The following is a 24,509-nucleotide window of genomic DNA, read 5'->3' on the forward strand; positions in this document are numbered from 1 at the left end:
CTAAGGGCCTTTAGCTCTTGCTAACTTTCCCTCGTCCTGTAATATTGAAAAAGGAGCTGTTCAACCTCACACTGCTCCTTCTAGAACAACCTTTAGCTCTTGCTAACTTTCCCTCGTCCTGTAATATTGAAAAAGGAGCTGTTCAACCTCACACTGCTCCTTCTTCTAGAAGAAGCCCCAGCGAGAAAGGTTTCCCAAATGCTGGTTCAACTCCTTGGATGCCATCCTACCCTACACTCTGGCCCAGCAATTACTTACTTGTTCATTAGTTTCCTGATTATTCTTGAGCATACTTTTGAAAATATTTTGTCCACCATCTCTAGCTGTCCTTAGTAGAAGAGTTGATCTAAATGTCCTAGTCTTCCTTTACCAGAAGCAGAAGTTCTTTGTTTTTTATAGAAAACATTCCTTTCTCTAGCATAGTTTACCAGCATTTTCTTTATAATGCAATTTTTGAGATGCTTTCAAAGCTGATCGTTATGGAGCACTGAAATTTTGTTTTGTTTTGTTTTGTTTTTTTGCGGTACGTGGGCCTCTCTCTGTTGTGGCCTCTCCCGTTGCGGAGCACAGGCTCCGGACGCACAGGCTCAGCGGCCATGGCTCACGGGCCCAGCCGCTCCGTGGCATGTGGGATCCTCCCGGACCGGGGCACGAACCCGTGTCCCCTGCATCAGCAGGCGGACTCTCAACCACTGCGCCACCAGGGAAGCCCGGAACACTGAAATTTTACTTCCTAATTTTAGTTTGACAGAATATGTAGTGTAGTTCTGGATCTTGATGTAGATGTTAAAACAAGGAGGAGTGATTGTGTGAAAGTCAGAAATATTATGTTACGGGGAACTTTCATTTTTAATCTTATTTTAATCTCATTTGTTTTTACAAAGCTTTTGAGGTGCTGCATATGATAGTAGACACTTGAAATAGTATTAAATTAGGCTTTTATTATCTAGAATATGTTAATGGATAAAGGTTTTAACGAAAATGATTAAGTATCTGATGAAAGAACAGGAACTCTGGCTTCTGACTAGGGAACAGTCTCCCCTAGTCAGTGAGAAGGCTCTGGGCCCTGCAGTGCTGGGCGGTTAATGGTGTAGGGGATCCCCCTGTGAGGACCTGGTGGAGAATGGGGCTGCCCACTGGGCCCTGGATTCCAGCCAGAGGGGCTGGCTGGGCTCGAAAGCGACTGTCACCCAGGCGGCCGGGGATCCAAGTGTGAAGCCAGCAAGGCGACACTTCAAAAGCAGCTCCTTCCACTGTCACCCTGGGAATTACTGAGTGAAACACACATGTAGGACATCTGGTTTCTGTGTTCTTCTTTCTTCAGAGCAGTGAAAACGGTGCTTTTGTCTGAGAAAGGAAGAGAGGAAAAGCCAGATGTGAGCTCAGTGTTTGAGAAACTGTTTGCGTTTCTGCATCTGCTCTATTTGCTCCACTAATATTTACTGCTTTGTGATTTTTCTTTTCAAAGAAATATATGAGTTAGGCAGTTTCAGTTCAATAGGCTCCTCTAGCCGAGGACCTTTCCATGAACTACAGACCCATTTTATTCATCTGCTTCCTGGATTTCTCCACTTAGATGTCAGCCCCCTCAGACTCGGCCTGTCCCCTGCCCAAATCATAACACTTCTTCCCTCAATCTGATCCTCTTAGAACAGTTCTTCTCTCTTTCCAGGAGATGAAAAAGCCCAACTACCTGACACAAAATTTTCCCCATTATATAAGGACTCCCTGCTCTCAGACGGTGTACACCGTAGAAGTGGTTTGAACATAATGATAAAAATGCGCACTCTCTGTGTATGAAACTCTCCAGCCAAGTCAGAGGGAAATCTGCACAAAACCCCACTTTTTAAAAACACACATTGTTAACGTGTAGAAGGCTTTCATCTCATATTTCAATACAATTTACTTAAAAACCAGGTCACCCTCTTCCTCATTGCTCTCTGCCCTTTGTCATATTTGCCCCTGGAACACACTCTGGGGGCTCGGCTGTGCCACTCTCCACCAGCCATCCTTGTGGTGACTCGTGACTAAAGAACACATCCTTGTCAGGCCATTCTTGATCAGAGTTAACACAAACGGCTCCTCTGACTGCAGAGCCTTTCCATATAGATGGAGACTAAAGAGACAACCGAATGCAATATGTGAGCCTAGACTGGGCAGATAAAGGACCTTTACGGGACAACTGTCAAACTTTGGATAGGTCTGAGGAGTAGAACAGTATTGTGTCAGTGTTAGTTTCCTGATTTTGACCTTTATATATGATTATATATGTTTGTTTTTTTAAAAAATTTTATTTATTTTTGGCTGCGTTGGGTCTTCGTTGCTGTACACAAGCTTTCTCTAGTTGCGGCGAGCAGGGGCTACTCTCCCCTGTGGTGCGCGGGCTTCTCACTGCCATGGCTTCTCTTGTTGCAGAGCACGGGCTTTAGGCACACGGGCTCAGTAGTTGTGGCATGTGGGCTCAGTAGTTGTGGTACACGGGCTTAGTTGCTCTGCAGCATGTGGGATCTTCCTGGACCAGGGCTCGAACCCGTGTCCCCTGCATTGGCAGGCGGATTCTTAACCAATGCGCCACCAGGGAAGTTCTATATGTCTGTTTTTAGGAAATAACACTGAAGTCTTTAGAGATAAAGAGGCATTGTGTCTGCAGTTTCCCTTCAGATATTTCCAGAGAAAAATATATGTGTGAGTTACGTGTGCAGGTGTGGGTGTGTACGAACACATGTGGAGGGAGTGGGGAGAATGATAAAGCAAGGTAGGAAATTATGAACATTTGGGCAATCTGGAAAGGCAGAGATGAACTCTTTGTACCATGTTCCCCACCTTTTCCCAAGTCTTAAATTATTTCAAAATAAGAGGTTTAAAAAAAATTGATCCAGGGCTTCCCTAGTGGCGCAGTGGTTGAGAATCTGCCTGCCAATGCAGGGGACACGGGTTCGAGCCCTGGTCTGGGAAGATCCCACATGCCACGGAGCAACTGGGCCCATGAGTCACAACTACTGAGCCTGCGTGTCTGGAGCCTGTGCTCCGCAACAAGAGAGGCCACGACAGTGAGAGGCCCGCGCACTGCGATGAAGAGTGGCCCCTGCTCGCCTCAACTAGAGAAAGCCCTCGCACAGAAATGAAGACCCAACACAGCCAAAAATATAAATAAATAAGTTAAAAAAAAAATTGAACCAGACAGGCGGGAGAGCTAACCAGGAGCAGCCAAAGACGGACAGGAGACCTCTAGACTTGGAATCCTTCTGGCCGCCTAAGTCTAGTGTGTTCCAAACCAAAGTCCCAATTGTTGAGTCTTTAAGGATCCTCTGTTCTCCTCTTCTTTCAAGCAGGATTCCACCCAAATCCCCTTGCTGGTCTGAACAGACAGTATGTTTTTCTCACCTGGCTGAATTCCCCTGGTTACCCGAAATCCTAGGTCTATGTCTTTTCCCCAAATTCCACCTCTCCCCCAAGAAGCCTATGTAGAAGCCTGAATTCCTCTCTAATATCTCACTGGGATCCACTTTTTCTATCTACTGGAAGAGCCAAACACTGGGTTTATCCATGGCAACATGTATCAGTCAGGATAGAGTGGGTTATGCTGCAGTAACAAACTTCCCCCAAAGTGTAGCTTACTTAATTAAAGTTGATTTCTCACTCATGCTCCATATGCAGTCTGGTGTGTTAGCTCATCATCGTCACTCAGGAAGCCTGGCTGCTGGAGGCTCTATCTTATCCCATGGTAATCACCACAGGAGACAAAAGGCAATGTGGTGAATTACTCACTGGTTCTTTAAAGTTTCTTCCTAAAACAGACAGATGTTGCTTCCACTTACGTTTCCTTCATCACAGAGTACAGTACTTCATTGCCTTTGTGAGGAGGAGAGGTAGAAATATCTGTAACATCGCTGATGATTCTCACAGGGCTACCTCTCAGCCGGTAAGCTGAATTTAAGTTACGTGTAGAAAAGCAACACAAGAGGCCTGCCTTGTGTTGCTGACAAGCAACAAGCAAAGATGCTGACCGTACCAGGGGCAGAGTGGTTAAGACCAATTGGCCAAGAGTCACCGGAGCCTTTCCTCCACTAGGGAGGCTTTTCCGTCTCCCAGCTCCTCTGTGTTCCCACCGTGCCCGGCACAGGCTTCCATCATCCTGCTCTAGTGTTCTTTCCCTGTTATTTTCCCATGGTTATCCGTTAGAGAGATACAGTTTTCTGTGCACCACAGATGTTTCTTGGGCCCCTGCATCCATAGAGGCCACCTGTTATTTGCTAGGCACTGCATGAGGTTCTGGGATGTGAGGATACGTAAGACATTGGCTCTGCCCTTGTGGCATTTCCTGACTTGTCACGAAGACGGGAAAACAGATAATTTAGAGCTACGCCCAGGTCAGCGCCCTCACCACGCCTGGTGTGGCCAAATGGGGTATCCTGGGAAGCTCTGTCATCCTCGTCCTCCAGTGGAGACCCTCTGACCATATTTGGGAGGTGGGAGAGTGGTGAGAGGAGGGGAGGAAGCGGGAGACAGCCCTCCTGCTACATTGAGACACTGTCCACGTTCTCCATTTATTGTTCTCTCTGGCTAACAATAGGGCACACGGCACAAAATGTGCCACTGGGCAGGATTAGAAGTCCTGGTGTAAGGGCTGTCACTGTGTCCTGTTTTGGCAAACAAGAAATATTTATTAGGCGTCTATTGCAATAATAAGGCGAGATCTGCTTACATTTGGGTGATACTTTATAAATCAGGTTCCCATTGAAAATCACTGGCTCCTCTTACAAATGACCATGCTGAGGCAGGGAACCTATTGGGTTCCTTAAAAGTCCCAACTGAACTACTTAGAATTAAGGGTCCTGATTCCCCGCCCAGGCACTGGCCACTAACCCATACTGCCTAGACCTTGTTTGAGACTCTGCAAAGATCCTCTACCTGCCTGAGGATCCCACAGTCTAGGGGAAGAGTTTGTACTCCCTCTTGATGGACGTAGGGCAAAGTCATGTTGATTGAATCACAGCCCTTGGTTTTTCCCTGAGTCAAGTGAATCTATAAGATCTCCCTTTCCTCCAACCTCCTGTTGGGTTTCATGATGAGAAATGCGAGATGAGAGTGACTTTTCAAGGGGTGCAGGAGATCAGAGCTGCCAAAGGTTGCTTTGCTGACTCAACAGCTGCCAGTGCATGATGTAACTGCTGTGAGATACAGCAAGATGGGAGAGGGAAGACGAGGCCGGACTCCTGTCTCCCTCAGCAGGATTCTCTTGTTTGCTGCAACTTGCAGCCAGGGATCGGATGGTGAGTCTCTGGGGCCAACACAAGGATGTGTTGCGGATACAGGCCAGTCTTCTCATTTCTAGTTGCTAAGGTTTGGAAAGATTTCTGGCCTCTGGCTTGCCTTCTGTTGATGAGATAATATATGTAGAGCCCTGAGCACTTATTAAGTGGGTAATAAATGGTAACTGCTGTAACAGTAATAATTACAGCAATAATGATCTTAACAGTTACTGGAATAAAGCAGTAGTATTAGAGCAATAATAATTTAGTGATGGAATAGTAAACATAATATTAGAGCAGTCAGTGGCATGGTGTGAGGGTTCCGCTGGGTGTGGTCCACCCAGTGGGAAAGAGTTTTATTAGTGATGCTGATAATAAAAAGCAGACTGTATGAGAACTCTCTGTACTTTCCTCTCTGTTTTGCTCTTAACTTAAAACTGCTCTAAAAAGTGAAGTCTATTAAAACATCTTTTAAAAAATAAAAGGAAGAGAAAGAAAGCCGACTGATGATTGTTCGTGGTGTTATTTTTCAATGATCTGAAGATGACGCACTCCTGTATTTCCTGCACTGGGGTGGACCCGCTTACCGCACCCTTGGTATGCCACTAACAATAATGTTACTTTTAAATTGTTCCATTGGCTACACACGTATTCAACATGAGTTGCATGTTAATGAGGAAGTAACGTTTGTTAGTACGATGATAATCAATGATGATCAATCGTTCCCGTGTTTCTCTGTTCACAACTGGGTGTTGAATGCTGGTGAAACTGGCCCCCGGGTACTGCTGGGACCGAAGGCCACAGGTCTTGGGCCTTCTCTGGCGCTCTCCACTGAGTTAAGCAGCCACGTCATCTCTACCCAATGAGGCTGCAACGGAGTGGCTTGGCTGTGAGCAGCTCTTCTGGAGAGCACCCACCACACCCTAGCCTCTAGGGACATCTTCCCTAATCCACGGACCAGGGCAGGTCTTGTCCCCAAGTCATCAATATGTTGGCCTCCTTTCCTTTGCCTAATGAAAGGTTCTCTTTTCCTTTGAGCAGGAAAATGCCCAGCTGATCAGAGAAGTGGATGTAGACAAGGTCTCCGCTCTCTCCAGGGACCAGGTGGAGGCCATCAAGCAGCTCTGGCAGGACCCGGGAATCCAGGAATGTTATGACAGGAGGAGGGAATACCAGCTGTCAGACTCTGCCAGATAGTGAGTACAGAGCCCCAGGCTGTGGCCACCCAGGGTGCTTTCAGGCAGGCATGGCCACGCTTCAAGGGCGGAGAAATGAGCTACTTGCTAAAATGAGGCACCCGGGGGCCACACTGCCTCCCTTCTGCTCGTCTGTAACCCACTCTTACTTTCAGTTGCCTCTCTTCCCACCTCCTGAAATCTTCAGTCCCCCTGTGGAGCCCCAGATAGCTCTCCCTGCCCATATCTACCTTTCCTCGTCAAGTTCTAAGCCTCTGTCCTTTTCAGTGAGAGGGTAAGTCAAATGTGGGCTTCCCTTGGTGGGACTGATCTCATTTGGGGTGCTGAAACTATCTGATTTAAACCAGGACTGCGTCTGCTTCTGGCTTCTACTTCCCCCTCTCCATATCCCTCTGCCTTCTGGGTTTCTGATCAGTAGACAGCAGGTCCAATTGCCCTAAAATCTAAAATCAGAGTTTAGAAGCGCAGTGCAATACACCCGTCCGTGGCTGATCTGGTGCTGCCCTCTAGTGGGCGAGATAGGCTCTGCGGGCCCAGCCATGGAGAAAACTCAGTCCGGGAGCCCTTTGTTTGCCTACACATTATATTTGGGATCCATAAGGCTCTAGTTTTAAATCAGTAATCCATTGCGTGCACACTCTCCGACGGAGATCACAGAGTTTGATTTTATTAAGAATTTCCCAAGGCAGTGCTTCCATCAGCCAGATCACTGGGCAAATAGTTGTCATGGTCCTTCTTGAAGGGGTGAGGATTCCTGCTTCTTCTGCAACTCAGCTCCTTCCCTCTTGCCCTGCGTCATTTCCGCCCTCTGAAGGCCCTGGAATCCTTTCCCCAGACCCATCCCCTTCTCTTCAGGTGCTGTCATTGCCCTTCGAGCTGGTGTGGGTGGGTAATTCACCCATCATCTGGACAAGCCAGTGGGCAGGAAAGGAAACCAGAATCTTACCTCCTCAGTTTCACTAGCCTCCCTTTGGCATTTGTCCCAGGCTGAGTGTTGAGTGACATTAATCCAGGTTAGCACAACCAATCTAAGTACAGGAACATTTAGGTCCAGCACAGCAGCAAAGGAGGAAAAGGAAGTAAAATAAGCCCTGATATGTTGTTGGATCAGCATAGAAGACAGCTCACAGGAAGGAAGGCCGTGTCCCCAGGAGGAGGGCAGACTGCCTCTGACAGCTGGGGAGCCAGGGACGGTTCCAAGTCAGCCAAGGCATCCCTGGCCCTTCCCTGGGACAGCCTGTGTCATTTGCTTCTGTGAAGGCCCTGGGGAGTGGCTGGCGCTCTTGATGTAGATCAACTCGGAAAAGAGCCACTGGGCCTGCTGTAGAACTCAGTGGAGCCCTGAAAACTGGGGCAAGTCCACTGAGAAGAATGTGGGGAGTGGCTAGGGTGGTGGACAGAGCTGCAACGACAGAGAAAACGGCACTCACAGACCCGGACAGTGCCCTGCCTTTGGAACTGGCAAGATCCCAGGCACTTGGACACTTCCTTGGTCGAGGTCAGTGGTTGTCATCCACTCTGCTGGTACTGTCTGCTTATTTGGACAGGTATTCATTTCACAAAAATGTGATGTGTCTCTGCTGTGTGCCAGGCACTGAGGTAAAGGCTACAGGTACAACTGGTGCTCTCTGGCCTGAAGGAACATACAGTCCAGTGGAACGAGACAGGTGTAAATCAAAATATCACAAACGGAAGTCCATGACGATAAGCCCTGGGGCCATGCATGGGGGTGTGGGTCACAGAAGGCTGACCCAGTGGTTTGCTTCCTGTGCTGAGGGCTGCACAGGAATAGGGTTTGCCTGTTACCTCTTGGCTCCCCTTGAGGCCACGTGTTCACGCCAGCAGACCTAGGTGAGCTCTGCCTGTAAGGGGGTAGGTGAGGGGTGGAGGGGGTTGGGGGGAGAAGGCGGGGCCAGCTCTCTTTGCAGGGGGCTCCAAGTCACCAACGCCGTCATTGGCCAGGGCCTCAGCTATTTATGCAGAAGTGCCTCTTTAAAAGGCCTTAAGATTAAAAAAAAAAGTAGTGTCCTCTTGTTTTACCACAGAAAAAGTGACATGTCTTAAGCTTAGGGCTTTAATATTTGGCCAAAAATAATCCAAGACAAGCTTTGGGTTATTTTAGGTGTTCAGTTTCCCAGTGTAACAAGGAACTTTTTCTCATTTTGAGAGGACTTCCCATTGGACTAACTCATTGAGCCGAGTGTCCAAGAACAGCATCTACATTCTGTAATGTTCTTGGATGAGGGCGTGTGGGAGGGAGAAGGACCTTTGGGGAGAGGAGGACACATGAGACGTCAGAGGGCCTGTTCCAATCTCCTCCTCCTGTGGCCCCGCTGGCTCCCTCACTGGCCAGAGCGATGGAGCTGAGAACTAGCAGGAAGAGAGGCGAGATCTGCACATTTCCCAGAAGGCTCACGAAGGCTTCTGATCCATATTCTCTCCACACAGTTGTAGGAGGGCTGGAGTGTTGGCTCTCACGAAAGTCACTGATGAATCCGTGAATCTGAGTAGGGTCACTGTGAGTTGGGGTGACTTCCCTGGAGGGGCATTTCTCCCTTCTCAGCATCTTGTTCTCTAACATCAGTTACCTGACGGACATTGACCGGATCGCCATACCATCGTTCGTGCCAACGCAGCAAGACGTGCTTCGTGTCCGAGTGCCCACAACCGGCATCATTGAGTACCCATTTGATTTGGAAAACATCATCTTTCGGTAAGTCTGTCACCCTGACATAGTCCGTTAAGAATCTGTCCAGGCTTGGAAGTCCCCAAATGGAGTCTTAAATGTGTTATTGCTAAAAGGGCTTCCATCTCTTAGGGCAATATTGGCCCTCTCCATCACAGGGTATTTAGAATTGTGGTTGGTCTTAAGTCCTACAGTGGAGAGAAAACCACCTTTCTATTCCCCTTAGAGAAGAAGAGACTCCCTATTGATGTCTGGAATGATTCTTATGTGTAAAACACACACACACACACACACACACACAGATGTTATTTCTGTAACCCACAGAGTGAAGATACTGTTGAATATTTCTCTTCCCTTCTAGTCTCTTCAAGATTTATCACTGCAGATTTCAAGGGACTTTTATATCTGTTAGTTCCCTTGTTCCTCCTAATAATTGTTACACACGCTTGTCTAGTTGAGACAGCGTAAGTACAGTCCTGCCGTGTCCAGGTCCTGTCTGTACCCCCACCTGCATCTCAGTGCTTCTGGAGCACTGTCATGTTGGGGGAGCCCTCTGATCGAGCCCCTTGATATTCTGCATCTCTGCAAGCACATGTCCTATGCCTGTGTGCCCATAAATTTATCCAAACCTTTTCAGAATCAACTGCTGCTTGCAACTTCCAAAACCTGACTCTGGTCCACAGATGTATTCTCTTTAGCCCACTTGACGTTTAAAAACATTTTTGAGCCAATATTTATAAAGACTGGGCTATTTTGCTTAAAACATTTGCTATCTCTTGGTAAGTTGGGGGGATAGTTTCTCTTGAAAAGTTGGAGGATCTGGTCCAATAGCGAGGCTGCGTCTTTGTCCAGCTGCAGTTGCTGCATTGGTGTAGCAGCCATCCCTTTAGACAGGGCCCAGCACTCTTGAAGTACCTGCTTTTCTACTCTAGAGGGGCCCCTTGGACTCATTTCCATAAGCTGGTGGCATCCAGCTAATGCAGAAAGGATTTGTAGAGTAACTGGAGGAGCCAGTGAAACAAGAAGGGGGAGGGCTGGAAGGAAGCCCAGTGGTCCTGAAGCCTGCCTACCTGCATTTCTCTCTTTTGTGTCTGGTGTCCTGCCACTCTGGTGGTTAGGGCAGTGCCCAAGTGGATGCTTGAGCTTTCTGCCTGGACCATTGCAGCAGCTTCCTAACCAGTGTCTCCAAGCAGGCTCCACCTGAGTGACCTCGGCACACATCTTCAGTAACTTCACTTACATTCTGTGCCTCCTTTGCTAGGAAACATCCAGTGGTTCCTCATTGCCTAAAGTAGCAGTGCTCAAACATTTTAATCTTAGGATCCCTTTTTATTCTTAAAAATTACTGAGGACCCTAAAGAGTGTGATTTCCATGTCCTTTTCCCCAAAGAGTCATATGTTTCTGTTGAACAGGATGGTGGATGTTGGTGGCCAACGATCTGAAAGACGGAAATGGATTCACTGCTTTGAGAGTGTCACCTCCATTATTTTTTTGGTTGCTCTGAGTGAATACGACCAGGTCCTCGCTGAGTGTGACAATGAGGTATGCTGGGTGAGGAATTCAGTTAGCTGCGGAAGACAGAAACCTATTTCTGCAGTTTGCAAGAAGCCAGCCAGCTCTGGCATTAGACCCTATCCCTTAGGTTAGATCGCCTCGCTCTGCAAAGTGAAGTCTGTGGGCTAACAGCACAGGCGTCACCTGGGTGCTTGTTAGAAATGCACACCTTCTGAATCAACCCAGACCGAATAAATCAGGACCTTTAAGATCCCAGGTAATCTGAGAATCACTAACCTAGAATCCTGGTTCTTAAACTCAGGTGTACGCTAAAATCCCCAAGGGACCTTAAAGAAAAACCTGGCGGCTGGGGCCAACCCCAGAGATTAATTCAATTGGTGCTGTGTGTGGCCTGAGCTTGGGGATCTAATCTAATGCACTACAAAGGGTAGAGCCACTCAAAACCACGGGTCTCAGCCTTGGCTGCATATTTAAAAAAAAAAAAAAAAAAGAATCTTTAGGACCCTACAGTAGAGATTCCTATTTCCTGGTTTTGAGTTGAGGGTATCTTCACTAAGCCCCCTGGGGATGTTAATATACAGCCAACGTTGAACAACACTATTTCTAATAAACTTCATCTGAGAACAGGCTTCCCAGCCTCCATGGCCCATGGCACTCCCAAATTAGGTCCCTAGCTGAGTTGGCATGGGGAGTGTTGCCATATGCTTGGAGCTGTCCTGGGCCCGCCTGGGATAGCATCTGCCCTTTGCTTTCCCTGGAAGGGACTTGCTCAGGGCAGCTGGGACTGATCCACCCCAGTCAGGCATTCAGTGTCCTCTGCAGAGTGGCCATGACGCTGGCTGGGGGAACTCCGTTAGCTGGATCTGCCTGGAAAGTGAGGGGAACCATTGCAGTCACTTCTTTGTGAGGTTGGGGGTATTTTCTGTGTGATAACCATTGTCTTTTCCCCGACCCTTTGCACAAGACCTCTTGACCTTTTACAGTAGAAATATCTCTTGCTTGTAGGGCATGAAAGTAAATCAATAAAGAATTATTTCCAGGATTAGGCCATAATTATGAACAGATTCTATCTGGTATTTATTGAGAGCAGACATTTCTCTGAGGAGCACAGTTACATTAGCTTATTAGTGGAGGATTAGCCCATTTACTAGTGTCACTGTGCAAAGAAGAATAGAAATCTTGGCGGCTGCCCAGCTCTTCCAGTGGAGAGATTTTTTTAAAAAAAGTGAAGGTATTGAGTTACCAATATGAAAAATTAGCTCCAAATTTGTCTCAGGAATTACCTAGGACATTTCTCGGGAAACTCAAAGGATTAGTCAGGTGTGCCAGGGGTAAGTACCTTACCCTGATGTGCCTAGAAATTAAATATTTTCTCCTCTCTGAAAAATCCTAGGTATCTGGGGAAAAAAATCCTAGGTTGCCACTCCAGACTCTTCCATCCTAGTTGTAGACGTGTGTGGCATCCACGCACTGTGCTGTAGAGGAATTGTTTTTTCATACGTTGTGTTTTCTTGGAGATCATTATTGGTAAGATTATAATAAATTTTAAAGAAGCTTTAAAAACAAGTGAGATGTTACCTTTCTGGTAGTAAATTCCAGAATTGATCTCCAGAAACGTACTGAGTAGGATAATGGGCCCAGGAGTTGGGAGTTGTAGGAATAGAAACTTAGGGCGTGTCCCTCTGGAGCCGGTGCACTGGGCTTTCGTGTTTCTCAGTCTAAAGGAAGGAAGGAAAGTGTTTCTTTCCTCTTAGAAATACTTGAGAGCGGAGTGCTAGCCAGAACAATTATTTGTCACCAGATAAGATTTGTATGTGCCCTGTCTGCTCTCCATAAATTAGGATCACTTAATATTTTCTTGCCAGTGTCTAATGGCCAGAAATGATTACTGTCCTTCTACGTAGCTTCCACTAGGTTGTACTATTATACAGTCTTGGAAAAGTACTTAAATTTTGTGAACGATAGTATGCTCACCTATAAAACGGGGACCCGTTCCCCTTGGGGAGCTCGCTTGTGTTACACACGTGTCAAGCATGGCGCAGGGCAGGTGCTCAGGAGCATTAGTTCCCTTCTCTGCCAGCGTCCAGCATTCCTAAGGGCGGTGGCCCTGCCGGAAGAGCCTTCCTTCCTCTCATTGTCACCGGCCTCCTGACACCCAGCCTGGAAGCCCACACCCAATTAAAGTGTGTCTCAGGTCGGTCTGCACCTCTGAACTGCCCCAACTTGGTAATCCCAGTAGTTATACACAGAAAACTTCCCGTCAGCTATGGGTTTGAACCTGCTTTTTCCAAGTTGCACAGAAGCCTTTCTTATATCCTTACGTGTTTTGGGGTCAGAGAAGAGTTTGGGTGCTACAGGAGAGGAGATCCGGAAGGGGGTGATTAATGAGAGGGTGGGGACCAGGGAAATAGCGGCTGGAGACCCCACTTGCTCAGCAGCCTCAGCAAGGACAGCGACCTGAAGACGGCAGCTGGGTAAGAGGAGGACAGATGGGTGGAGCCAGTGATTTGGTATGTTGTTCCCGAAGCGTTGCTTTTCTTTCTAATTTATCCTAAGTCTCTTGTTTTTCACTTAGAACCGCATGGAGGAAAGCAAAGCCTTATTTAAAACCATCATCACCTACCCCTGGTTTCTGAACTCATCGGTGATTTTGTTTTTAAACAAGAAGGATCTTTTGGAAGAGAAAATCATGTACTCTCATCTAATTAGCTATTTCCCAGAATACACCGGTAAGTAAGTGTCCATCTTGCTGACCTGGCCTCCCTGGCATCAGTTCAGAGTTCTCAGCATGGCTCGCAGGGGCCTCCCTGATCTGCCTCTAATGGACTTTCTCCCCATTCCCCACCTCTGAATGGAAGCTCCAGTTGAATCACTGTGTGTTTTCACCTCAGCACCTCCGCACACGCCTCTCCCAATGCCTGGAATACACTGCCAGCTCCTTTGCTAACTCCACTTTGTTCTCTGAGACCCGGCTCAGGCACTTCCCCCTTTGGGAAGTCCACCCCCCCTCATGCTCCCTTGGGGGCCTGGGCTTGCCTTGCTCTCTCTCGGCCTTCAGCTCTCAACCCCAGTCAGATCCTGAGGGCAGAGACTGGGCCTGACTCACCTTTGCACTTCCAGGGCCAGTCAGAGCACCTGGCACTTCTGATGTGTAAGGTGAAGTGTGGCAGCCCTTTACCAGACGCAGGGTGGATGCTGAAGGTGTCTACATGACCTATCCAAGGCAGGAGACTTTATGCCCTATTGCGAATTATTTCTGGTGTAGAAACGTTACCAAGTTTGACATTGATATTTAGAGGAGTAGTGTTCAAGCGCTCTCCTTTTTCCCTTTCTTCACCACGTTGCCACGTGGTATACGGCTCTCAAGCTTTAGAGTCAGACTTGGGTGACTAGTTATGTTAGTCCCCATATTCTTTCTCTTTGCTCTCCTAGTTCACTTAAGAATTACCTCTTCAAAAGTGGTCCAAATCAGAAAATTAAATTAGGTCATTTTTCAACAAATCTCCTTAAAGTATGATTTTTAGATACCAGGGGACACTTTAAAATACTCTTTTGCAGGTTAATAATAAGGTATAATAAAAATAGTGTCCCAGGTAAATGAGTCTCTAGAGATAAGACGGCTCAAAGGAGGATTCCAAATAAGAACAGGAGTGCATTGAAAATGATTTTGGGAGGACGTGGTGGTGAGTTGGGATCTTTCTTTTTTATTCCTCTAACTGCCCTCATGACTAGGACCAAAGCAAGATGTCAAAGCTGCCAGAGACTTTATCCTGAAGCTCTATCAAGATCAGAATCCCGACAAAGAGAAAGTCATCTATTCCCACTTCACATGCGCTACAGACACAGAGAATATCCGCTTCGTGTTTGCTGCTGTGAAAGACACAATTCTACAACTAAACCTGAGGGAATTCAACCTAGTTTGAAAGCTGCTGCCCACTCCTTACCCAGGCCAGCAAACCGGATTTGCAAGCTCCTCGTGTTTTTATTTGTAAGTGCTTCTGACCTCACCCGGCCCAGCCCAGAGGGGGCACCAAGTCCATCACGCAGGCCACAGGGATGGGGATGGGTGATGGAGCTTGTAAGATATTTGAGTTTAGCGAAACTTTTTCAAAGTCTTTATTCCCAAATTGCTTTTACATTTCTTTTCTTGACTTTAGGCTGTAAGATTTTTGTGTAATTTTTGAAGTTGATATTTTATAGAATTTTTAAGAACCACTGTGATTTACGATTTTGTTTTTTTTAGTTGAAGTGTGTGTAAGAATAGCTGTTAAAAAAAAATCACATAACAGAGGACTCAATTTATAGGTCATGCTTTGAGACCTCTAGGATTATCCTTTTTTTAACTAAATCTTGTAATTGAGTGTTTTTCTCTCTTCATGCTGAAGTATACCTTTAACAGGCAAGCAGAGATATTTTTTTAAAAACAGATGGTTCTTCTTTGTGTTAACTTTCTAAGTCAAATTAATGACAATATCAGTACCTCTAATTTAGTTTTGCCACAATTTGATCACTATGGAACCAAAGCTGACATAAGAAGATAAATGGGCTCTAGATAGTATATATGTTGTATTGGTGGAAAATGTGTGTGTGTGTGTGTGTGTAAAAATTCCAGTGTAAATGAGCAGGTCTTATAAACTTATGAAATAAGTTTAAAAACCCAACCTGTTTAACAAATGTAATGTAAGCCCTGCCAAAGGTCTGATGCCCACCACAGATTTGCTGTTTGACCCATGTGTGCTGTGCCTTTCTGAGGCAGCTAAGAATATACCATTTTTCCATTAGCATTGGACTATGTTGTGTTTCCTTGAGCTCATGGTTGATTGATTGATAGTTATGCTCCTAAAAAGAAGAATGCTGTGACTTTAATAGTTAATAACTCAGAAACTTTCTAAATGTCCTTAGAGGGGAGGAAAACTAATTTTACCTCCACCCTTCTAGGTTCCTGGCTGAGACCCCCACCCCTGTAATACAAGATTAACAGGAGAAAAGTAACAGAAGTCTAACACCATTTATACCTCCTGTATACATGGGAGCTACCCTGGAAAACTGAGTTTAACTCCCCTGAAATGGCCCAAGCCATCACCTTAATTACCTTCTTCAGCTAAAGACACAAGAAAGATGGAGGAGGAGGGAAGGTCAGTTATGGGAGGTTAACAGGTAAAGCACAGTAGAAAAGGGTAAGGTTGTTTTGCAGAATTAAGTTGGGCACCTTCTCCATTGATAAAGAGTTTCTTGTCATTTAGAGTCACCCTTCTCTTCTAGGTACAGAGAGGGAGACACGCTTAAAATGGAGAGTTCCCTTATAAATGTAAATTTCCCTAACAATAGGTTTTCCGAGCTTTTCCTGTGTCTGTCGTTTCTTAAAAATAATCACCAAAAAGCACATGAACAGATGCTAAATCAAAACTACAATGAGGTATCACTTCACACCAGTCAGAATGGCCATCATCAAAAAATCTACAAACAATAAATGCTGGAGAGGGTGTAGAGAAAAGGGAACCCTCTTGCACTGTTGGTGGGAATGTAAATTGGTACAGCCACTATGGAGAGTCCTTAGAAAACTAAAAATAGTTACCATATGACCCAGCAATACCACTCCTGGGCATATATCCAGAGAAAACCATAATTAATTCAAGAAGACACATGCACCCAAACGTTCATGGCAGCACTATTTACAATAGCCAAGACAGGGAAGCAACCTAAATGTCCATCGACAGAGGAATGGATAAAGAAGATGTGGCACATATATACAATGGAATATTACTCAGCCATAAAAAAGAATGAAATAATGCCATTTGCAGCAACATGGATGGATCTGGAGATCGTCATACTAAGTGAAGTCAGAAAGAGAAAGACAAATATATAATACCGCTTATATGTGGAATCTAAAAAAATGGTACAAATGAACTTATTTACAAAACAGAAATAGACTCACAGATGTAGAAAACAAACTTATGGTTACCAAGTGAGGGGGAGGGATTAAATTGGGAGATTGGTATTGACACATACACACTACTATATATAAAATAGATAACCAATAGGAACCTACTCTATAGCACAGGGAACTCTACTCAATACTCTGTAATGCCCTATTTGGGAAAAGAATCTAACAACTAAACTAACAATAGTCAGCTCAAAGTAATCCTTATACTGAAGAAGCAAATTTTGGGGTGGCATATTCTGTTCCTCTTCAGTCCTGCCTTTGAAAGCTCAATGAGGGACTTCCCTGGTGGTCCAGTGGGTAAGACTCCATGCTCCCAATGCAGGGGGTCCAGGTTCAATTCCTGGTCAGGGAGCTGGATCCCACACGCATGCCACAACTATGAAGTCCACATACCACAACTAAGAAGCCCACATGCTGCAACTAAAGATCCTGCATGCCACAACAAAGATCCCCCATGCTGCAACGTCCCAATGCAGGGGGCCAAGGTTCAATCCTTGGTCGGGGAACTAGATCCCACATGCATGCCGCAACTAAGAAGTCCACATGCCACAACGAAGAGCCGGCACAGCCAAAGTAAATAAATAAATAAATAATAAATTTAAAAAAAAAGTTCAGTGAAGTTTCACAGTCTAGAAGCTAGGTTGATAGGGTGCTCTATTATTTCATTGAACCAACCTCTTAATCTTGAGGACAGGTCAGCTCAGTTAAACAGTTGTGTCTCATTTCAGGAGCTGGTGTTGCAGGTGGGATCCCAAAGTTAGCCTTATACGGTGCGAGCAATTGGGTATTTAATAAGAGGCATGTCTATGGAAACAAGAGAAAAACAAAAGTTAGTGGTTGGGTCAAATTATAAACTCAGCCTGAGTCCCGAAGGCTGCCAGTCAGATTTCTAGATGTTGGGGTTGAAGCACCTTCTGCAATTTGAATTTGTCTGATGTCATCGGATGTTCAGATAAACCTCCTGAGTGGTCCACACAGCAACAGGCACAAAGATGATCTAAACGTGAGCCGCTGGGGTCATTTCTCTGAACTTTATGTCAGTCCATTCACATTCAGTTTGCAGGGCTTTGGGAAATAACTTTTGCAAAAGCACAACAATAACTTTCATAAATGACAAAAGACTTAAAAACAGCCATGGTTAAAGATATAATGAGCCTTTGTTATAATGCAATTGACAAGGAAATATGGTTATGTCTGTGATATACATTTTAAGATAATACTAGAATTACAAGTGATAATATTATATCAGGACATATCAGATTTCTAGGAACTTCATACAATTTCTTAGTGATTCCAAGTCAAAAGAGTGGAAGAAAATTGGAAACGTTAGTTTGAAGAGATATAGCCAGATTATTTGAGGAAAGTAGGATCTAGTCCAGTTTACAGGAAGATAATGAAACTTCAGACAGTTAACAGGACTAGAACCTGATATCCACAAGGGTATATTATTTACGGAAGCATCATTTTTCTCTCTACAATCACCCACATTTTTACCAAAGGAGAAGATTTCCATTCCAACTGAGATGGAAATAACATTACTGTGTTCTGGAGCTTTGGGGTTTAGTACAATTTACCTTTGTAAAGTCTGTATAAAGCATTCAGCAAAGGCCTTCGAATGCTCTCCTTGAGTGTACAATTCAACCTTGGACCAGTTCACTCTTGCTTCTATCATCCTCTGAACACTAACCTCCACTGATCCATTTCCTGATCATTTGCAGGAGAGCCTGGGAGAAATTCTGGTCATCTGTTTCCTTGGTTGGGAGTCGGGCGGGGGGGGGGGGGTCCACTAGGGGGCTGTCTGGCTTCTCTGATAACTGCAGTATAATTATGGGTGGGAAGAATACCCCCGCGCATCCAGTCAAGGTCCTTGTGAGTGAGGTTGTGAATGGCCACTGATCTTTCTAACTCTAAATCTGGTAGGATCTTCTGAAAGTGCAGGCAAAAGGGGCTTTGTAATTTTACCTTGTTAAAAGAGTCCCTAAGGCTAGACACCATACTCCTTTGTGTCCTCTTTTCAATTTGATCTTTCCATAGGTACTAATAAGACAATTCCTTAGAATGAGAATTTTTTCCCAATTTTATAAGTTTCCAATTGGAAATTTTTTTTCCAATTTTATAAAAGTTTTTCCAGTTCAAAAGATCCATCATCTTGCCATTGATGAGGAGGATCTTCAATGGTATATTAATCTCAATAGCAACTCAAACCAGTACGGCTCTTTATGGCTTAACCGTGGATGCAAGAGGTGTCCCCTAGGACAGTGCAAAAGCCTGACCCTCATAATGTCAAGAAAGTTCACTCCCAGAGTTAGCCTAAGAAAGCAAAGACCTTCTTTGTCACAGGTGGTAGGAATGGTGTACTGAAAACAATCTCTCACGTTTTCTGTGAGAACATGAAACACCTCCAGTCACAAGCCTGCTAATCCGTAATACCAGGCAAGACACTACTGGAATGGGGCTTTTCCACCACTAACAAGACAACAGAAGTTGAGACGCCAAAGGCCCCTTATGGACTAGGACCCCTTAAGACAAACTCCCCGGAGACCTGGCACAGTGGGACAAAGAGAATGTGTTTCGAGTTGCCATCCTATAGTGGCTGCCGGCTACAGGCTGATACTAGCACCTTCCAGCTGGTGATGACTAGAGAGAGTTTTCTTACTAGTCAAAAAGCCAAGCTCTCAAGACAAAGAACAAGATGAAAGGAATACCTTATCTGACCTATGGTTCTCCTCCTTATGACAAATGACACAAAAGACAGAGACAACATAAGACGGTGACCATCTATGGAAGGGAAAGGATCAACAGAAAACGAGTGCTTATAACAAAATCTTTACCAGTCTTTATGCTCAAGGAACTAATTCACACAAATATTTTCTTCTGTGAATCTAAATTTGGAAAGAATAAGGTGAAATTTCCCCTTCCTCTCTACTGGGCCCTATAGACAGAGATCTGAGAGAGGTGACTTTGGTAAGAATTCTTACCCTTTGCTGGCTTCTGCCAGTTTTCCAGGTTCCTATCTTCAGGTTCCAGAAGAAGTACAGTGTTTCAGCAGATCCCATCACGGGTCACCAAACTGTCAGTGAGGAAAAAAAATTTTCCCTCTACCATTCTAGGTTGTTGGCTGAGACCCCGCCCCTGTAATAAAAGACAGATTAACAGGAGAAAAACAAATAGAAAACAAATAACATGTATACATCCTGTATACATGGGGGAGACCCTGGAAAACTAACTCCCTCAAATAGCCCAAGCCATCATCTTAAATTCCTTTTTCAGCTAAAGATACAAGAAAAATGTTGGGAGGTGGAGAAGGCCAGTTATGGGAAGTTACTAGGAAAAACACAGTAAACAGAGTAAGGTTGTTATGCAGATTTAAGTTGGGTATCTTCTCCACGGATAAGAGTTTCTTGTGATTTAGAGTCATCCTTCTCTTCCTGGCACAGATTAGAAGACACACTTACAAATAAAAATTTCTCTTATAAATGTAAATGTCTCCTACAAATGAGTAACTTCTACTAGATTTTTAGAGCTTTTCTTCTGTCTGTTTCTTAAAAATAATCCGCTCAAAATAATCCTTATGCCAAAGAGGCATATTTTGGGATGGCATGTTCTGCGCCCCTTCATCCTCCTTTTTGAGGCAAGTCTATGCATCATCGCATTGAGGTTCCCTTAGCTGGCTCAGTAAAGCAGAAGCAGAATCACCTGGGAAGTGCAGAGTGCTTCAAATCAAAGGCCCAAGATGGTTTTGTTTCTGTTTTTCATTTGAAGGTGTGTACACACATATAAATACACATAGACACGTAAGCACATCGTTCAGAGATTTAAGATGTGACGTGTTTTATCACCAGTCTACAAAATATACCCAGATTAGTTACATATGTTATGGAACAATCAGCATTCCTGTAACTGCAATAAGCCTGTATCAGCCACTAAGGATAGTCAGGTTCTCATTCTGTTGGAACACTTCCAAGTGTGAATCTATTGAAGAAGAGAAGAACAGCTATGCTGGAAAAGGCAGAAATTAAGCTTATAAGAAGCTAGTGATTCTACAATAGTAATATTAAGCTTTAAAAGCTAAACTTCACTCAAGAAATGAAGGCAAAAGCAACAGTTTTTGTGAAACCTGACAACGATATTAAAATTTTATCTAGAACAGTAACAGTCCAGGAATAGCCAAGACAATTTTGCACAAGAAAACAAAGAACGGGAGACATGGAAGCAGGTGCCAATCGCTGCCCCTGCTGTCCCGGGAGTGCATGGGCTGCCACCACCACTAAGAAACACAGGAGCACGTGCCAGTTGCTGCCCCCACTATCCCAGGGGCATGGGGGCCACTGCTGCCACTGGAAGACCCATGAACAGGGGCTGATTGCTGCCTCCACCGTACTGGGAGCACACACGGGTCACCGCACCCACACACCCCATATAATCAAACCCCATACCCACTGGGTAGGTGACCCACAAACTGGAAAATAATTACGTCACAGAGGTTCTCCCACAGGAGGGTTCTGAGCCCCACGTCAGGCTCCCCAGCCGGAGGGTCCGGCATCAGGAGGAGGAGTCCCCAGAGCATTTAGCTTTGAAGGCCAGGGGGGCTTGAGTGCAGGAGCTCCACAGGACTGAGGGAAACAGAGACTCCACTCTTGGAGGGCGCACACAAGTTTTCACGTGCACTGGGACACAGCACAAAGCAGTGACTTCACAGGAGACTGGACTAGACATACCTGCGGGTATTGGAGGGTCTCCTGAAGAGGTGGGGGTTGATTGTGGCTCTCTCTGTGAGAGGACACCTGTGGTGAAGGACCCAGGGAATACTGATTGGTGTGAGCTCTCCCAGAGGTCACCATTTTGGCACCAAGAAGTGGGCCCTACCCTACAGCCTGCAGGCTCCAGTGCTGGGAGGCCTCAGGCCAAACAACCAGCAGTCGTGGGGTGGGGAGACATAGCCCCACCCATCAGCAGACAGGCAGCCTAAAGTTGTACTGAGCTCACAGCCACCTCTAAACACACTCCTTGACACATTTCTGCCCACCAGAGGGACAAGACCCACCTCCATGCACCAGTGGGCAGGCGCCAGTCCCTCCCACCAGGAAACCTGCACAAGCCCCTAAATCAATCTCACCCACTGGGGGGGCAGACACCAGAAGCAAGAGGAACTACAATCCTGCAGCCTGAGGAAAGGAGACCAAAAACACAGAAAGTTAGACAAAATGAAATGGCAGAGAAACATATTCCAGACAAGCGAACAAGATAAAACCCCGGAAGAACAACTAAGTGAATTGGAGATAGGCAATCTATTTGAAAAACAATTCAAGGTAATGATAGTAAAGACGACCCAAGATCTTGGAAAAAGAATGGAGGCACAGACCAAGAAGATACAAGAAATGTTTAACAAAGAGCTAGAAGATTTAAAGAACAAACAGATGAACAATACAATTGAAATGAAAAATACACTAGAATGAATCAATAGCAGAATAAGTGAGACAGAAGAACAAATAAGTGAGCTGAAAGAGTGGTGGGAATCACTGCCACGGAACAGAATAAAGAAAGAAGAATGACAAGAAATGAGGACAGTCTAAGAGACTTCTGGGACAACATTAAACACACCAACATTCCCATTACAGGGGTCCCGGAAGAGAAGAGAGAGAGAAAGGACCTGAGAAAACATTTGAAGAGATTGTAACTAAAAACTTCCCTAACATGGGAAAGGGAATACTCACTCAAGTCCACGAAGTGCAGAGTCCCATACAGGATAAACCCAAGGAGGAACATGTCGAGACATATATTAGTAAAACTGACAAAAATTAAAAAGAGAAAATGTTAAAAGCAACAAGGGAAAAGCAACAAATAAGAAACAAGGGAATCCCCATAAGGTTATCAGCTGATTTTTTCAGCAGAAACCCTGCAGGCCAGAAGGGAGTAGCACTATGTATTTAAGTGATACAAGGGAAAAACCTACAACCAAGAGTACTCTACCCAGCAAGGCTCTTGTTCAGATTTGACAGAGAAATGAAAAGCTTTACAGACAATCAAAAGCTAATAGAATTCAGCACCACCAAACCAGCTTTACAACAAATGCTAAAGGAACTTCTCTAGGCAGAAAAGGCCACAACTAGAAACAAGAAAATTACGAATGGGAAAGCTCACCAGTAAAGGCAAACATACAGTAAACGTAGGAAATCATTTACACACAAATTTATCAAAACCAGCAATCCTGAGGAGAGTACAAATGCAGGGTACTGGAAATGCATTTGATATTAAGAGACCAGCAACTTAAAACAATCTTGTTTATATACAGAGTGCTATATCAAAACCTCATGGGAACAGCAAACCAAAAACCTACAATAGATACACATACAAAAAAGAAAAAGCAATCCAAACACAACACAAAAGATAGTCATCAAATCACAAGGAAAAAAAGAGAGGAAGGGAAGAAAAAAGACCTACAAAAACAAATCCAAAACAATTAACAAGATGGCAATAAGAACATACATATGATAATTACTTCAACGGAAAATGGATTAAATGCTCCAACCAAAAGACACAGGCTGGCTGAATGGACATGAAAACAAGACCCATATATATAGTGTCCACTAGAGACCCACTTTAGATCTAGGGACATATACAGACTGAAAGCGAGGGGATGGATAAAGGTATTCCACGCAAATGGAAATCAAAAGAAAGCTGGAGTAGCAATACTCATATCAGACAAAATCGACTTTAAAATGAAGATTTGTAAGAGACAAAGAAGGACACTGCATAATGATAAAGGGATCAATCCAAGAGATCTAACACTTGTAAATATACATGTGCCCAACATAGGAGCACCCCAATATATAAGGCAAATGCTAACAGCCATAAAAGGAGAAATCAACAGTAACACAATAAAACTGGGGGACTTTAACACCCCACTTACATCAATGGACATCATCCAGATAAAAAATCAATTAGGAAACACAGGCCTTAAATGACACATTAGACCAAGGGGATTAACTGATATTTACAGAACATTCCATCCAAAAGCAGCAGAATACACCTTCTTCTCAAGTGCACATGGAACATTCTCCAGGAAAGATCACATTCTGGGCCACACAGCAAGCACTGAGTAAATTTAAGAAAACTGAAATCATATCAAGCAACTTTCCTGACCACAACACTATGAGATTAGAAATCAATCACAAGAAAAAAACTAAAAAACACCAACATGGGGCTTCCCTGGTGGTGCAATGGTTGAGAGTCCGCCTGCTCATGCAGGGGACACGGGTTTGTGCCCCGGTCCTGGAAGACCCCACATGCCGCGGAGTAGCTGGGCCCGTGAGCCATGGCCGCTGAGCCTGCGCGTCCGGAGCCTGTGCTCCGCAACAGGAGAGGCCACAACAGTGAGAGGCCCGCATACCAGAAAAGAAAAACAAAAAACAAAAAACCCACCAACATGTGGAGGCTAAACAATATGTTACTAAACAACCAATGGATCACTGAAGAAATCAAAGAGGAAATCAAAAAACACTAGAGACAAATGACAATGAAAATACCACACTCCAAAACCTATGGGATGCAGCAAAAGCAGTTCTAAGAGGGAAGTTTATAGCAATAAAATCTTACCTCAGGAAACAAGAAAAATCTCAAACAACCTAACCTTACACCTAAAGCAACTAGAGAAAGAAGAACAAACAGAACCCAAAGTTAGTAGAAGGAAAGAAATCATGAAGATCAGAGCAGAAATAAATGAAATGAAGAAGAAGAAAACTATAGAAAAGTCAATGAAACTAAAAGCTGGTTCTTCAAAAAGATAAACAAAATTGATAAACCTTTAGCCAGACTCATAAAAAAAGGGAGAGGGCTCAAATCAATAAAATTAGAAATGAAAAGAAGTGACAACTGAAACTACAGAAATTCAAAGGATCATAAAAGACTACTACAA

The 24,509-nt window shown here is 44.8% G+C and overlaps 1 protein-coding gene and 1 long non-coding RNA gene across 4 annotated transcripts in view; one reads left to right on the forward strand and one right to left on the reverse strand.

The window, feature by feature from the left end:
• The window catches only part of GNA14 (G protein subunit alpha 14), a 195,124-nt gene extending 179,693 nt beyond the window's left edge, over positions 1-15,431 (forward strand). Inside the window, exons 3-7 of the mRNA XM_060154955.1 lie at positions 6,294-6,448; positions 9,033-9,161; positions 10,548-10,677; positions 13,226-13,379; positions 14,383-15,431. Coding sequence (XP_060010938.1) covers positions 6,294-6,448; positions 9,033-9,161; positions 10,548-10,677; positions 13,226-13,379; positions 14,383-14,573 — 759 coding nt within the window. The 3' untranslated portion in view covers positions 14,574-15,431. The remainder of the gene's footprint in view (positions 1-6,293; positions 6,449-9,032; positions 9,162-10,547; positions 10,678-13,225; positions 13,380-14,382) is intronic.
• On the reverse strand, positions 872-23,953 carry LOC132523576 (uncharacterized). Of its 3 annotated transcripts, XR_009541577.1 has the most exons (5): positions 22,309-23,953; positions 21,313-21,378; positions 19,573-19,726; positions 17,270-17,398; positions 872-1,347 (listed from the first exon to the last, which is right to left on the reverse strand). It is a non-coding gene; the product is annotated as an uncharacterized LOC132523576 (long non-coding RNA). The 3 variants fall into 3 exon arrangements; XR_009541575.1 differs by having other exon boundaries at positions 21,313-23,948; XR_009541576.1 differs by having other exon boundaries at positions 19,573-19,664; positions 21,313-23,947.
• Positions 23,954-24,509: the final 556 nt, after the last annotated feature.

The sequence above is a fragment of the Lagenorhynchus albirostris genome, chromosome 7 (assembly GCF_949774975.1).
Source record: "Lagenorhynchus albirostris chromosome 7, mLagAlb1.1, whole genome shotgun sequence".
Lineage (NCBI taxonomy): Eukaryota > Metazoa > Chordata > Mammalia > Artiodactyla > Delphinidae > Lagenorhynchus > Lagenorhynchus albirostris.